General features: G+C 43.3%; 1 protein-coding gene across 3 annotated transcripts in view; it reads left to right on the top strand.

Moving 5' to 3' along the window:
• sbf2 (SET binding factor 2) overlaps positions 1–17,121 on the top strand; it is a 572,061-nt gene that overhangs the window by 542,069 nt on the left and 12,871 nt on the right. For all 3 annotated transcript variants that reach the window (XM_072272620.1, XM_072272618.1, XM_072272617.1), the window contains 5 exons: positions 24–209; positions 4,751–4,877; positions 7,852–7,979; positions 8,084–8,323; positions 14,893–15,000. In XM_072272620.1, the coding sequence (XP_072128721.1) occupies positions 24–209; positions 4,751–4,877; positions 7,852–7,979; positions 8,084–8,323; positions 14,893–15,000 (789 nt within the window). The remainder of the gene's footprint in view (positions 1–23; positions 210–4,750; positions 4,878–7,851; positions 7,980–8,083; positions 8,324–14,892; positions 15,001–17,121) is intronic.

Raw genomic sequence — 17,121 nt, 5'->3', positions numbered from 1 at the left:
GCCTTTCTCTGTTATTTTCCCAGGTTGTTTCACTTGCACAACTCCTATGTGACCCATTCTACAGAACACTGGAAGGCTTTAAAATACTTATTGAAAAAGAATGGTTGTCCTTTGGCCACAAGTTCAGCCAGCGTAGTAATTTAACTCCTAACAGCCAGGGGAGTGGCTTTGCTCCAGTTTTCCTGCAGTTTCTGGATTGTGTACATCAGGTAAGGAGATTTTATAGCTTCATTTCAGAATAGTGAAAAGCCCAGAGAGCCAGTCAGTACATTAAACCTTGTCCCTGGCTGAGAGCTACTTGTGGTAGGTAGCATTTAAAGAAATTAGAAATGTGGCTCCAGCAAGCTATTAACACAAGCTGAAGTTTGTTGATGTAATATAGAATTCAAATAGCATCACAAAGTTGCTGTATCACACTTATATGCTCTTGTTGTTTTATTAATATGTTAAAGTAAAACATATTGGGTTGAATTTATTTTTGAAGATTGTTTCTCTGGCAGTCAAAAGGATAACCAGGCCTTTGTCTCCTTGTACAGTTAATTTCACTGGGCTAAAAAGTATTGAGGCAACACACATCAAAGTTGCTGGTGAACGCAGCAGGCCAGGCAGCATCTCTAGGAAGAGTCCTGAGTCCTGACAAAGGGTCTCGGCCTGAAACGTCGACTGTACCTCTTCATTTTAACGCAAACAACAGGTATATTCAGAGGGACAGAGGGAGAAAAAGGAGAGTGAGAGAAAGAATGTGTGCATAAAAATGAGGAACAGATGGGGTACGAGGGGGAGGTGGGGCCTTAGCGGAAGTTAGAGAAGTCGATGTTCATGCCATCAGGTTGGAGGCTACCCAGACGGAATATATGAACTTTCACCCTGCCCTCAAGTTTACCTGGTCCATTTCCGACACCTCCCTCCCCTTTCTAGATCTTTCTGTCTCTGTCTCTGGAGACAGCTTATCCACTGATGTCTACTATAAGCCTACTGACTCTCACAGCTATCTGGACTATTCCTCTTCTCACCCTGTCTCTTGCAAAAACGCCATCCCCTTCTCGCAATTCCTCCGTCTCCGCTGCATCTGCTCTCAGGATGAGGCTTTTCATTCTAGGGCGAGGGAGATGTCTTCCTTTTTTAAAGAAAGGGGCTTCTCTTCCTCCACTATCAACTCTGCTCTTAAACGCACCTCCCTCATTTCACGCACATCTGCTCTCACTCCATCCTCCCGCCACCCCACTAGGAATAGGGTTCCCCTGGTCCTCACCTACCACCCCACCAGCCTCCGGGTCCAACATATTATTCTCCATAACTTCCGCCACCTCCAACGGGATCCCACCACTAAGCACATCTTTCCCTCACCCCCTCTCTCTGCATTCCGCAGGGATCGCTCCCTACACAACTCCCTTGTCCATTCGTCCCCCCCATCCCTCCCCACTGATCTCCCTCCTGGCACTTATCCGTGTAAGCGGAACAAGTGCTACACATGCCCTTACACTTCCTCCCTTACCACCATTCAGGGCCCCAAACAGTCCTTCCAGGTGAGGCAACACTTCACCTGTGAGTCGACTGGGGTGATATACTGCGTCCAGTGCTCCCGATGTGGCCTTTTATATATTGGCGAGACCCGACGCAGACTGGGAGACCGCTTTGCTGAACATCTACGCTCTGTCCGCCAGAGAAAGCAGGATCTCCCAGTGGCCACACATTTTAATTCCACATCCCATTCCCATTCTGACATGTCCATCCACGGCCTCCTCTACTGTAAAGATGAAGCCACACTCAGGTTGGAGGAACAACACCTTATATTCCGTCTGGGTAGCCTCCAACCTGATGGCATGAACATCGACTTCTCTAACTTCCGCTAAGGCCCCACCTCCCCCTCGTATCCCATCTGTTACTCATTTTTATGCACACATTCTTTCTCTCACTCTCCATTTTCTCTCTCTGTCCCTCTGAATATACCTCTTGCCCACCCTCTGGGTCCCCCCCCCCCCCCCCTGTCTTTCTTCCCGGACCTCCTGTCCCATGATCCTCTCGTATCCCCTTTTGCCAATCACCTGTCCAGCTCTTGGCTCCATCCCTCCCCCTCCTGTCTTCTCCTATCATTTTGGATCTCCCCCTCCCCCTCCAACTTTCAAATCCCTTACTCACTCTTCCTTCAGTTAGTCCTGACGAAGGGTCTCGGCCTGAAACGTCGACTGCACCTCTTCCTACAGATGCTGCCTGGCCTGCTGCGTTCACCAGCAACTTTGATGTGTGTTACTACATTTTAATGGTGTGTTTTGGGCCAATTGAGGGATCTGGTACTTTCCTGTCTTTGAGGGAATTCAGTGAGGTTGGGAGTGGAGTATGCGCTGTGGTAGCCAGGAAGCCTGGACACAGGACACAAGACACAAGCTCATGATCCACTTCATTGCTCCTCTCCGACTGAGGCTCTGAGAGCATGAGCTCATGATCGACTCCATTGCTTCTGTCCAACAGAGGCGCTGAGAGCACGAGCCCATGATCCACTTTATTGCTTCTCTCCGATTGAGGTGTTGAATAAGGTTGAAGTCAACAAAGGCGAGAGCAGAGGACAGGCGGGTGTTCAGCGGCATCTACCTGCATTTGACCAGTCCTCCACTCCCTCTCGCTAGCTGCTGTCGGAGGAAAGTGCAGGCGTCTTGGGATCCATGTTGCAAGGATTAATTGGCGAGGCTTGTGGCTGTGGACTCATTTTGGGGACCTTGAGGTCCATGGTACACGTGTTTCTGGATTTTAGTTACTCCTTTTTACTGTTTTTGATTGGTTAAAGCAGGCAGTTGATATGGATTGGGCCAGCTCAGTGAATACTGGCTCTGCAGCCTGCAGTTGGCCAGTAGCGCGGTGCTGAACTGAGCTAAACTGAATACCCCTGGACTCCTGGTTTGATGTTGATATTCTATGCATTGTCCACTTGCTTTTTGCTGTTTGCTCAAGCTATTCTTTACTTTGTGCATTGGGTGTTTGATGTTTTCCTTTGAACAAGTTCCATGGTGTTTCTTTGTTTCATGGCGGTCTCCAGGAGGACGAAGCTCAGAGTTGTATTCTGTATACATATTTCGATAATAAATAACCTTTCAATCTTTGAAATCGCTTACTGTGAGGTGAAGTTGGAACCCTTATTATAGGAGAGTGGTATAGCCTGCACATTAGAAGTATATTCCAAGTTGATTCTGCTTCTAATAGGGGTTAAATATAAGTTTATTGTGCATATGTGATTTGTTGTTTTCCTCCATAATCAAATAAAATTAGATGAGTGCCCATCACTCGAAGACTTACTACTGACAAGCTTGACATTGGATGAGATTCCATGAGACCTTCTTATGGCTCAGCCTCTATGTCATGTGAGATGACGGGGTGTAATGACTCTTCATTCAACTCTGGAACAAAGATGCATACATGAGGGTGCTCTTGTTGACTACATCCCGGCATGCAATACTATCATCCCCTCAAAACTAATCAATATGCTTCAAGACCTTGGCCTCAATAGCTCCTTGTGCAGTTAAATCCTCGATGTCCTCACTTGCCAATCTTTATCAACACAGGTGCACCACAGGGCTGTGTGCTTAGCCCCCTGCTCACCTCATTTTATACTTGTCACAGTGTCTAAGCACAGTTCCAATGCTATATTTAAGTTCGCTGATGATACCACTGTCATTGGTCAAATCAAAGATGGTGACGAATCAGCATATAGGAAGGAGCTGGAAAATCTCGCTGAGTGGTGCCTCAAAAACAACCTCTCACTTATTGTCAGTAAACCAAGGAGCTGATTATTGACTTCAGGAAGAGGAAACAGGAGATTCATGAACCAGTCTTCATTGGAAGATCAGAAATGGAGAGAGTCAGCAGCTTTAAATTCCTCAGTGTTATCATTTCTGAGGACCTGTCCTGGGCCCAGCACATAAGTGCCATTATGAAGAAAGCATTACAGGGCCTCTACTTAGGAGTTTGTGAAGATTCAGCATGACATCTAAAACTTTGACAAACTTCTATAGATGTGTGATGGAGAGTGTATTGACTGGTTGCATTATGACCTATTGTGGAAATACTGATGCCCTTGAATGGAAAATCTTACAAAAACTAGTGGATTTGGCCCAGTCTGTCACGGGTAAAGCCGCTCTACATGGAGTATTGTACCAGAAATGCAACATCCCTCATCAGGGACCCCCACCATCCAGGTCATGTTCTCTTCCAGCTGCTGTCATCAGGAAGAAGGTGCAGGAGCCTCAGGACCTACACCACCAGGTTCAGGAACAGTTATTACCCCTCAACCATCAGGGTCTATAACCAAAGGGGATGTTCACTTAACTTCAATTGCCCCATCACTGAAATGTTACCACAACCTATTACCACTTTCAAGGATTCTTCATCTTGTGTTCTTGATATTTATTGCTTATTTTTTTATTATTGGTATTATTTCTTCTTTCTTTCTGTATTTGCACACTGGTTGTGCACCCAATTGGTATGGTCTTTCACTGATTCTATTATGGTTATTGGATTTATTGAGTATGTGCGCAGAAAATGAATCTCAAGACTTTATGTATGGTGCTTTGACTATAAAAGTGATAACTACTTGGTGGCACCACATAAATCATTGGAAGCTGTTGTCTGTTGTGAAGTTAACGTAGTCATCATCACCCCTTAAGTTAGCCCAGCTTTGTTTCCGTTGCCTGTCGCTTTCTACCAGGAATTCAGATTTTTCTTCTATAGTATTATTACTTTCTTCCTATTTTCCTTACAGATTCACCATCAGTACCCAATGGAGTTTGAGTTCAACCAATATTATTTGAAGTTTCTAGCCTACCATTATGTGTCCAATCGTTTCAAAACCTTCCTGTTGGATTCTGACTATGAACGAATTGAACATGGTAAACTTTACAAATATCAAAATATGTCTATTAGTTTTCAAAGGAGTTATATTCTTTAATTTTATGAAACAGCATTGTTCTATGATTTGTAGTTTAGTGCTTTATGTGGGTAAATACATCATCTCGTGACAAGATGGAATGAATCTGCATATATAAAGAATTATATTGCATCCTCAACAATACCCAACCAAGCAACACTGTTAAAGTACAGGCTCTTTTCTTTAAAAAGATAAACACAACAACAAATTTACATAGAACAAGATTCTTCAAACAACAAATGAATGAAAACAGATCATTTTAATGATCTTAGCTTGTGGGGAATATTGGCTCAGACAATGAGAAAACTTGCTGAATTTCATCAAACTAACACTGTGCCTGTTAGGCAATTTATTTTTACCATCTCATTAATAGTGAGTTCCTAATATGAAACTATTACTGCAAATGTGAATCTGGAACTTGCAAATATCTGCCACAAAGGAAGAAGTGTTAACATCTAACCCAGCAGTCCCCAACCACTGGGCCTCAGACTGGTACCCAGCCGCAAGGAAACGATACGAGTCAGCTGCACCTTTCCTCATTCCCTGTCACCCACTGTTGAACTTGAACATAGGGTTGCCAACTGTCCCGTATTTGCCGGGACATATCTTATATTGGGCCAAGTTGGTTTGTCCCATACAGGACTGCCCTTGTCCCGTATTTCCCCCACTGAGGTAGAGCGTTCTTATGAAACCTTTCGTGCGGAAATGGCATAAAGCGAAGAAGCAATTACCATTCATTTATATGGGAAAAAATTTTGAGCGTTCCCAGACCCAAAAAATGACCTACCAAATCACACCAACTGACACATAAAACCGAAAATAACATTAACGTATAGTAAAAGCAGGAATGATATGATAAATACACAGCCTATATAAAGAAGAAATAATGTATGTACAGTATAGTCGGGAAGATTAAGCCAAAACCGATTTGTGGGGAAAAAAATCGGCACGTACGCGCATGCGCACGTCACACATGTGCACACAAGTACCCGCGCAAGGCTTCATGGTCATGCCAGTCTTTCCTGGGGTAAAGTGTCCCGGGATTTGACTGCTGCTTTTGTCCCTTATTTGGGAGTGAGAAAGTTGGCAACGCTAACTGTAAAAGACATGTTGAGGTGAGTTTCACCCTACTTGAACAATCCCTCCCACCCGCAGTCGGCCAGTCCGCAACAATATTGTCAATATTAAACCGGTCTGTGGTGCGATAAAGGTTGGGGACCCCGATCTAACCTAATGCTTTATACAGGCATCCATTAGTCTCATGAGACCATGGATTTGCACCTTGGAAGGTTTCCAGGGCGCAGGCCTCGGCAAGGTTGTATGGAAGACCGGCAGTTGCCCATGCTGCAAGTCTCCCCTCTCCACGCCACCGATGTTGTCCAAGGAAAGGGCATTAGAACCCAAACAGCTTGGCACAGGTGTTGTTGCACAGCAATATGTGGTTAAGTGCCTTGCTCAAGGACACAACACGCTGCCTCAGCCAAGGCTCAAACTAGCGACCTTCAGATCACTAGACGAACACCTTAACCACTTGGCCATGTGCCAACGCTAATGCTTTATGGACTAGGTTAGTGGGGTAGACTCCAGGTTTATTATTATGATCTTAGATGACATGAATGTTGTTTTGTAGCAGTGGTACAGTGCAAAGACATAAAATTAGTATAAATTACAAAAATAGTGTCAAATAAAAAGGAACAATGAAGTAGTGTTCATTGGCCATTTGGCAATCTGATGGCAGAGGGGAAGAAGTTGTTACTGCATCATTAAGTGGGGTCTACAGAAAAGTTATATAATTTATGCAAAATTTATGAGTATGTGCATTCCAAATATGAAAGTATGTTCTTAATAAAGTTGTAACAATAGTCTGCATTTATTTGGTCCAGAGTACAGGATGATGTCTTTTTAAGTTAAATTCAAACTCAGCTTTAAATGAAGATTGTGGGAATGTGGATGTCTTTATATTCTGTCCTACTTCTGAGATTATTTTCTCTGCATCTTTTCCAAAAAGTACACACTGGAGATTTGCACTTTCAGCCACTATTCCTAATCCAAGACTGCACAAAAATGTCATAAAATTACTTGCCCATTATTTCTTCTTTCCTACTTCAAAAGAAACAAATGCTTGACCTCTATCTGATGGCTTGCAAGTGTTATAAATTTGGTGTTAATCTTAAATCACATTGGTGTTCATAGTGGTTACCACTTGATATCCCAGCCAATTCCAAAATGCACATGAGTTTTTGTCAAAATGATTGTTAGCGAGGGAGTTCTGGTATGTATTTTTTTTAAATTATCTCACTATAATGCTGACTACAGACTACACATTTTGACAGGAGGATTGACTTTGAAAAATATTTTAACATTGAAAATCCAAGATATACACACAAATCACTACAAGTCGTATTAAGTGTTCTAAACATTTAAGATTAAATAGCTGAACATGCACTCTTGCATTTAAAGTATTGAATGGGTTGTCAAGATTAATTACAAATGCTCACTGTTTATTTGTAAATTAGAAATAAATCCAAAGTTATTTGTTGGCAGATGTTGGGATAGCCAAGAAGAGGAGAGTACTTCTGTAATTTAGGGTATCATATTAGTTGTAGCATCTGTTATGTCTATATTTTGTTCTTTATTATTAGCAATGAAAATATTTTGGTTCTGCATTTTAAGTATGATCCTAACATCTCCATAAAAATACCCATTGAAGCTTCTTATTTTCTATAGGTAAAGTACTCTTAGTGGATCACAATTAAATTTATAGCATAGTGTATCAGAAATTCAGAAATCTTTCTGATTTAAGTAATGAATTAATTAATACTCTAAGCATTGTCTTTGACTATTTGTATTAATAAAAGTTTCTTCTGAGTATATCTTTTCCCACACAAATTAACACCTGTGTATACATAATGTGGGTATTGTTCATTGTTTTCTAGGAATTTTATTTGAAGATAAAATAGATAAACAAGCAAAGAGAGGAATTTGTATTTGGGAATGCATTGAGCGGATTCATAAGAAAGGACCTGTTTTTTTCAGCTATTTGTATAGTCCTGAAGAAGGGGAGGTATGATACTTAAATAATTGCAATTAAACACTTTTTCCATTAATTTAAAATCGAAATGCATGCAATTCAATTTTATTTACTTTTATATACATCATTCTTTGTAGAAATATATACTAAGGCCCTGCATAAATATCTCTGCTCTGAAGAAATGGGATTACTACACGGGAGAGACTCTTTCCAGTGGTCCGTCCTACGACTGGGACATGATCACAACAAAAGCAGGTGCATCCGATGAACTTGAGCAGATGGATGGTTCAGTGCCGCAAACCCATCGAAAAGTGGTATGGCCATGTTATGACAATGTCAGCAAAGTGCAGCCGGATGCCATTACCAAGCTCCTCGAGGTATAAACAAATTAAAAATGATAATTATGTTTTTAAGTGGTACAATGCAATTAGTGAGAGCAAGCATAGATATCTCACACATACCTACGCTTGGGATGCCCAAATTTTTGGATTCTGAGTACCAGATCAGAGCAAAAAGCTGCAAGCCAGAATTGTTGCCACATGTGTATTGAATAGCATATAGGGGCCATTAAAAATGGCATGGGCCAAATGTCATCTACTGGCCATAGCTTGTCCTACCTTTCAGAAACAACAGTGGAAGAACTCAGCAGCACAAGCAGCGTCTAAGGAGGTTAAAAGGTGCAAGTCAATGTTTCAGGTCGAGACCCTGCATCAGGAAAGTAGTACTAAAGGGGCGGAGGGGTAGGTGAGATAAATCTGCTATGTGATAGATGGAACCAAGTGGTGGCAGAGAGAAGTGGGACAGAAACTGGTAGTTGATAGTTGGAGTCAGATGAGAAGAGGATGATGGGCAGATGGAAGCAGGTAGGGAAAGGGGTTGGTGAAATGAATAAAAGAAAAAAACTAGGCAGACAAGCGAATGTGTGTGGGAGGAAAGCACCAAGGGTGTAGGTTACCCACAATTGGAAAGTTCAGTATTTGTACCCATGGTTTGTAAGCTACCCAACTGGAATGCGAGATGTTGTTCTTTTGGTTTGCATTTGCCCTCTTTAGCAATGGAGAAAGCTGAAGGACAGATGCAGTGTGGAAATGGAAGAGAGGTAAAATAACATTCAAGTGGAAGCTCATGATAGACACAGCACAGATACTTCATAAAATAGTCATCTTGAGTACGCTAGGTTACATCAGTATGGAGGAGGCTACTTTTTAAGCTCCAAATCCAGTCTGGAAGAAGTGCAAGTGACCTCTCCTTCACCTAGAAAGACTGTTTACATCTCTAGGTGACAGTGAGGGAGGAGCAAAAGGATAGTAGTTGCACCTCCTAAAAAGGGAGCAGGAGTCATCGCAGACATCTAGGAAATGAAGGAAATTGTGCAAGGATTCCATTAACAATGATGAGGGAAAGCTGCACTTCCAGAAGGAGGATATTTCAGAAGCTGTAGATCAGAAGCCCACATCTTGTGATCAATTGCAACAAAGATGGAAAAATTGAGAAAATGACATGGCATCCTTTAGGGAGAAAATGAAATAGCACCCTTTAAGGAAGAAGTATGGTTGAGGTAGCTGTGGGAGTTGGTGGGTTTATGGAAGATGTCAGTGAGATGTCTATCTCTTGAGATGGAGATGGAGTTCCAGTAAAGAGGGATGCCAAAGAAAGTGAATTTGAGGATAGGGTAGAAAATAGTGGCAAGGGTGAAAAAAATGGTGAGTTCTGTACAAATGCAGCATTGATGTACCAGTGAAAGAGCTGGCTAGGTGTACCAGAAGAGGCTTGGCTATACTTTTCTTCTGCAGAAAGTGGGACAAATGGAAAGAAAAGTTGTGTAAAGTCAGGCAGATGAGGGTGTTTGTGGAAAGGAATTGGTTAGGTCTTTCTTCAAGACAGAATCGGGGGCTCCTGTGACCTTCCTGATATGGTTTTGGGTCTACAGAGACTTACACTTCCATGGTAAAGATGAGCTGATTGGAACCAGGGAGTTAGAAAATTAAAATGTTCACTGACATGAGAAGGTTCCTAGATGAAAGTTGGAAGGGTTTGGACAGTTCACTTCACTTTCACAGAAGAAATGAATTTTGCAGGGCAGGTAGTGGCAGAAACAATGGGCCCAGCAAGGCAATTTTGTATATGAATCTTAGATAAGGGTTAGAACCATGAAGTGTAGGGCCAGGGCATTATGAAATTGAAGGCTCTGGAAAGGAGATTCCCCAATGATGAGATTTATAACAATCTGGGAAATGGTAGCCTGATGTTCATCACTGATGTTAGAGTTCCAGAGGACTGTATAAGAAGAAATCAGAAAACTGGCATATACTAGAAAACAAGGCAAGTTCCCTTAATTAAAGAGATGGATTTTCATGGGACTGTAATCAAAACTTGCACATTCCCCAAAATTAATCACTTGCCTACAAGTTAGTAAGGACTATACTACAATCATATAGCAGCAGGAAATTACAAAACATAGATTTAAAAAATGAGAACATTGAAAATAATATGGGAAAGTATGAGTCTATCTACTTGAGATCAAAGACAAAATAGGATGTTTTCTCATTGGTCATTAACTAGCAAGAGCAGAGCAGAAGAGAAATTTGACCAATTTCTCATCCAGGCAGTGTACGAAGCCCATCAAACCTGCACACATGGGGGGCAAGGCAGAGCCATCTGCGCGCCCACTGTGCTCCAAGTGAGGAACCCTGGAGCACATCCTCAGCGGCTCTGCAAGGGCACTTGGTGAGGACGGTACAGGTGGAGGCATGATCAGGTCCTGAAGACCATTGCTGAAGCTGTCAGCGCAGGAGTTGAGTGGGCAAAACGGTCCCGACCCTCCAAGCAGACCATTGCCTTTGTCAGAGCGAGGAAGCAGCCAATACCTGCCAAAAGAACATCTGCAGGCATCCTGACCTCTGCAAGGGACTGGCAGCTGTTGATGGATGTCGAACGGCAGCTGAAGTTCCCCAACCATATTGCAGCCACCACCCTGCGACCAGACATTGTCCTTGTGTCTGATTCTACTAAGCAAGTGGTGCTGCTGGAGCTGACAGTCCCATGGGAAGATTGCTTGGAAGAGGCCTTTGAAAGGAAGCTCTCCAAGTACGCAGGACTGGTCAGCAACTGTCAGCAGGCTGGACGGAGAGCGAGGTGTCTCCCAGTGGAGGTTGGTTGTAGGGGATTCGCAGCCCGTTCCTTAGTTAGAGCCTTCAGCAATTTGGGCATTGAGGGAGAGAGGAAGAGGAGAGCCATCCGCAGTACCACCAGTGTGGCAGAGAGGGCCCCAAGATGGCTGTGGCTGAAAAGAGGGGAGCCATGGAGTCAAAAGTAGCTAGCCATCTGGACACAAGCTGGGGTCTGATCAGCCCCGGCTGGGTCACCTGGAGGAGGTTGTATGATGTTGAAAGACCGGAAACACCCGATGATTCCAGGAACATCACTGGAGATGTGTCCAGAAGGATCAGTAGGTGTATGTACACAGGTACAAAATTACCAAAACACTGGTGGGTCAATACAAAACATAATTTTATTAGCCTTTGTAATTGTGTTCCTTATCCTTGAGCAAGCAATATCAGAAAAATAATGCAAACAACAGGAATTCTGCAGATGCTGGAAACTCAAGCAACACACATCAAAGTTGCTGGTGAACGCAGCAGGCCAGGCAGCATCTCTAGGAAGAGGTACAGTCGATGTTTCAGGCCGAGACCCTTCATCAGGACTAACTGAAGGAAGAGTTAGTAAGAGATTTGAACCCACACCTCAGCGAGTTCCGTGTTCGCCATGATGGGGAACTCTTCTTCTGCCGTCTCCGTCTCCGTCTCCGAGCCTACTTCTTCGGCAAGGACTCTTCCACCCCCACCAATGACCCTTTCTCCCGTCTTCAGCCCTCCGCTTCTTCATGGACACTCCGCTCTGGTCTTATGCCTGGTCTGGATCTCTTTATTGCTAACTGCCGACGGGACATCAACCGTCTCGACTTCACCACACCTTGTTCCCATTCCAACCTCACTCCTTCAGAATGCTCTGCTCTCCTCTCCCTCCGCACTAATCCTAACCTTATTATTAAACCCGCCGATAAGGAGGGTGCTGTTGTAGTCTGGTGTACTGACCTCTACCTTGCCGAGGCACAGCGACAACTCGCGGATACCTCCTCTTATTTACCCCTCGATCGTGACCCCACTAAGGAGCACCAGGCCATTGTCTCCCACACCATCACCGACTTTATCCGCTGAGGGGATCTCCCATTCACTGCTACCAACCTTATAGTTCCCACGCCTCGCACTTCCCGTTTCTACCTCCTACCCAAGATCCACAAACCTGCCTGTCCTGGCAGACCTATTGTCTCAGCTTGCTCCTGCCCCACCAAACTCGTTTCTGCATACCTCGACACGGTTTTATCCCCCCCTTGTTCAATCCCTTCCTACCTATGTTCATGACACTTCTCACGCTCTTAAACTTTTCGATGATTTTAAGTTCCCTGGCCCCCACCGCTTTATTTTCACAATGTATGTCCAGTCCCTATATACTTCCATCCCCCATCAGGAAGGTCTCAAAGCTTTCCGCTTCTTTTTGGATTCCAGACCTAATCAGTTCCCCTCTACCACCACTCTGCTCCGTCTAGCGGAATTAGTCCTTACTCTTAATAATTTCTCCTTTGGCTCCTCCCACTTCCTCCAAACTAAAGGTGTAGCTGTTGGCACCCGTATGGGTCCTGGCTATGCCTGCCTTTTTGTTGGCTTTGTAGAACAATCTCTGTTCCGTGCCTATTCTGGTATCTGTCCCCCACTTTTCCTTCGCTACATCGACGACTGCATTGGCGCTGCTTCCTGCATGCATGCTGAGCTCGTTGACTTTATTAACTTTGCCTCTAACTTTCACCCTGCCCTCAAGTTTATCTGGTCCATTTCTGACACCTCCCTCCCCTTTCTAGATCTTTCTGTCTCTATCTCTGGAGACAGCTTATCCACTGATGTCTATAAGCCTACTGACTCTCACAGCTATCTGGACTATTCCTCTTCTCACCCTGTCTCTTGCAAAAATGCCATCCCCTTCTCGCAATTCCTCTGTCTCCACCGCATCTGCTCTCAGGATGAGGCTTTTCATTCCAGGACGAGAGAGATGTCCTCCTTTTTTAAAGAAAGGGGCTTCCCTTCCTCCACCATCAACTCTGCTCTCAAACGCATCTCCCCCATTTCACGCACATCTGCTCTCACTCCATCCTCCCGCCACCCCACTAGGAATAGGGTTTCCCTGGTCCTCACCTACCACCCCACCAGCCTCCGGGTCCAACATATTATTCTCCGTAACTTCCGCCACCTCCAACGGGATCCCACCACTAAGCACATCTTTCCCTTCCCCCCTTTTTCTGCTTTCCGCAGGGATCGCTCCCTATGCGACTCCCTTGTCCATTCATCCCCCCCATCCCTCCCCACCAATCTCCCTCCTGGCTCTTATCCTTGTAAGCAGAACAAGTGCTACACATACCCTTACACTTACCACCATTCAGGGCCCCAGACAGTCCTTCCAGGTGAGGCGACACTTCACCTGTGAGTCGGCTGGGGTGACATACTGCGTCCGGTGCTCCCGATGTGGCCTTATATGTATTGGCGAGACCCGACGCAGACTGGGAGACCACTTTGCTGAACACCTACGCTCTGTCCGCCAGAGAAAGCAGGATCTCCCAGTGGCCACACATTTTAATTCCACATCCCATTCCCATTCTGACATGTCTATCCATGGCCTCCTCTACTGTAAAGCCACACTCAGGTTGGAGGAACAACACCTTATATTCCGTCTGGCATGAACATTGACTTCTCTAACTTCCGCTAATGCCCCCCCCCACCCCATCTGTTATTTATTTTTATACACACATTCTTTCTCTCACTCTCCTTTTTCTCCCTCTGTCCCTCTGACTATACCCCTTGCCCATCCTCTGGGTTCCCCCCCACCCCCCCCCGGTCTTTCTCCCCAGACCTCCTGTCCCATGATCCTCTTATATCCCCTTTGCCAATCACCTGTCCAGCTCTTGGCTCCATCCCTCCCCCTCCTGTCTTCTCCTATCGTTTTGGTTCTCCCCCCCTCCACTTTCAAATCTCTTCAGTTAGTCCTGACGAAGGGTCTTGGCCTGAAACGTCCACTGTACCTCTTCCTAGAGATGCTGCCTGGCCTGCGGCATTCACCAGCAACTTTGATGTGTGTTGCTCAGAAAAATAATGCATCATTTTCAATATATTGACCATATTCCATCTGTATATTGTTTTCATATCTGGATAACTATGTAAAGATTCAATAAAGTGGATCTAAGATTTAAAAAAGGGTTAGCTTATGAAGTTATTTGCTAAACTTTAAACAATTGGAAGGTACTTAGTCAAAATCTTTAAATTGTCAAAAAATAATTTCATAGAATTAGTTATAATAAGCTGTTTGGGTGGGATTCCAGAATATTGGCTGCAAAAGGGTACAGGGCATAGTGTTGAAATTTGAAACAAGCCATTCAGGAATAAAATAAAGAAGGTTGTTTCCCTCATGTAGAAACATTGAGCACACTTTCCCAAAGGTACACTGTAAACTATCAATTCCAGAAATATGATCAATTGATATTTATCAGGTAATGTCATCAAGAAGTGCACAACAGAGGCAGGTAAATGAAGTTCAAATACAGATTAATCATGATATAATTAAAGACAACCTTCTGGTGCAATATTAAACATATATCTGCTGAATTTACATTTACAGGAGTTATATAGTGCTCTGGAGGAAGGGAATAGATAGTGTTGCTATAAACTACAACAGTGCCAAAATTACATGTCAGTTAAAGGTAAAAATATAACTTAACGTCACTTGTTTGCTTGATTATTCCAAATGAGCTTTGTTTCCTTGCCTAGAAGTTCAATTTTGGTGCACATAATTAAATATTCTGCATCTGTGATGTAGTTTTTACAGTGGGATTTTGTAATTACAGGAGATTGAAAGGCTGGAGAATGAACTGAATCAACATCCAGAACAGTGGAAACCAATCTGGGATCGTGTAAAAGTTGGCCATAAGGAGGAAGCTATACCAGAACAGACTGTAAGTACATGCAGTTAACGTGCTAATATCACTATGTGCTGCTTTTTCAGAAGACCTAAGTATTCAAGTGCTATTAAAAGGAGTTCCAATGATATGTATGACTGGATAAGGATTTAAAGATTTGGAGGGGTACTTGCAAGTGATGGTGTTCAGAATCAGAATCAGATTTATTATCACCGGCATATGGCGTGAAATTTGTTAACTTAGTAGCAGCAGTTCAATGCAATACATAATATAGAAGAAATAACAATAATAAGTAAATCTTATTCAGTATACTTTATACATCTGAAGTACTTGTCCTTCCTGACGGTAGAGTCATAGAACACTACAACACAGAAGCATACCCTTTGGCTCATCTAGTATGTGCCAAACTATTGTTCTGTCTAGTCCCACCCACCTGCACTTGGACCATAGTCTTCCATACCCATCCCAACTATCTGCTTATTCAGATTTCCCTCAGATGTTGAAACCAAACCTGCATCCACCACTTCCACCAGCAGCTCGTTCCACACTGTCACCACCCTCCAAGTGATGAAGTTCCCTCTCAAGTTCCCCATAAGTATTTCATCTTGCACCCTTAACCTATGACCTCTAGTTCTAGGCTCACCCAATCTCAGTGGAAAAAGCTTGCTTGCATTTACCCTATCTTTGCCTTTCATAATTTTCTTTATCACTATCAAATCTCCCTTCATTCTCCTATGCACCAGGAAATAAAGTTCTACCCTATTCAGTCTTTCCCAATAACTCAAATCCAGTGCTCCCTCTCAGGTGTGTATATGCACACATCTTTTGCTACTACCGCACAAAGGAATTTAACCTACGCACAAAAGGTTGTCACCCTCTATCTTATTGGCGCATTAAGTATATTTGACGGTTATACACAATCACATCTACTTTTCCAGTTTCTGATGCGGATGGTGTTGACAATGTGGGGTTTGTGATGATCTGTCTGCAGATTTTAGAACTGGCTTACTTGTACTGTTTTTGTTGAAGAACGTATTAATTCACTATGTGGAATTCCAAAGAAGCAAAGGGCATGAAGCGCAAAAGAACTACTAGTTCATTTAACGTGGAATGGCTTAATGAAACGGTAGAAACTAGTACACTGAAAGCTCATGAGGTCAGGAACATGCAGCTGTGAGAAATTTTTATGTACAATACAGAAATTGGTGTTACCTGTGTGTATTGTCATGATGCAAAAGTTGCTGGAGAATTTGCAAGTGGGAAGAATAGCTTCAGATTTACTTCCACTTAAAAATTCAGTGCACACATGTTGTTGTCACTGGGCAAAAAAATTGCACAGCACAAGATTTTTGTGCACACTGGTCATTACAAATTAGAAGGAACATTGCTCAAATCCTCAAGTCCTGACAAATTGCAACTTTTTTCTTTACTTTTTCAATCTTATTGCTATCAAGTCAAGTCACTTTTTTTTGTATTTTCGACCATTACTGCTGGTACAGTACACAGTAAAAACGAGACAATGTTTTTCAGGACTATGGTGCTACATGAGACAATACAAAAACTACACTGAACTACGTAAAACAACACAAAAACTACACTGGACTACAGACCTATCCAGGACTGCATAAAGTGCACAAGACAGTGCAGGCATTACCATAAATAATAAACAAGACAATAGGCACAGTAGAAGGCAATAGGTTGGTGTCAGTCCCGGCTCTGGGTATTGAGTCTTTCCAAGTTAGGTGACCAGAAGTGTATACAATACTCCATAGAAGCCCTTGGGATTCTCCTTCACCTTGTCTGCTGCAGCAACCTCATGCCTTCTTTTAGCCATTCTGATTTCTTTCGTAAGTGTTCTTCAATATTTCTCATACTCATCAAGTACCATATTTGTTCCTTGCTGCCTGTACCTGCTATGGACCACCTTCTTAACCAGAGCCTCAGTATCTCTTGAAAACCAAAGTTCCCCAAAGCTGTTAGCCTTGCCTTTTATTCTGACAGGAACATATAAACCATTGAAGGTCTCTGACTTACCAAGCAGCACTTTGCCTTAAAACAACCTATTCCACTTGCAGGTCCTTACTCCAATTTAGAATCTCAGCCTGAGGACCAGGTCTATCCATCTCCATAATTATAAGACCATAAGATATAGGAGCG

This window comes from Mobula birostris, chromosome 11 (genome assembly GCF_030028105.1).
Source record: "Mobula birostris isolate sMobBir1 chromosome 11, sMobBir1.hap1, whole genome shotgun sequence".
Classification (NCBI taxonomy): Eukaryota; Metazoa; Chordata; class Chondrichthyes; order Myliobatiformes; family Myliobatidae; genus Mobula; species Mobula birostris.
Note: the sequence above shows the minus strand (reverse complement) of the source record. Positions and strands in the feature narration are given on the sequence as shown.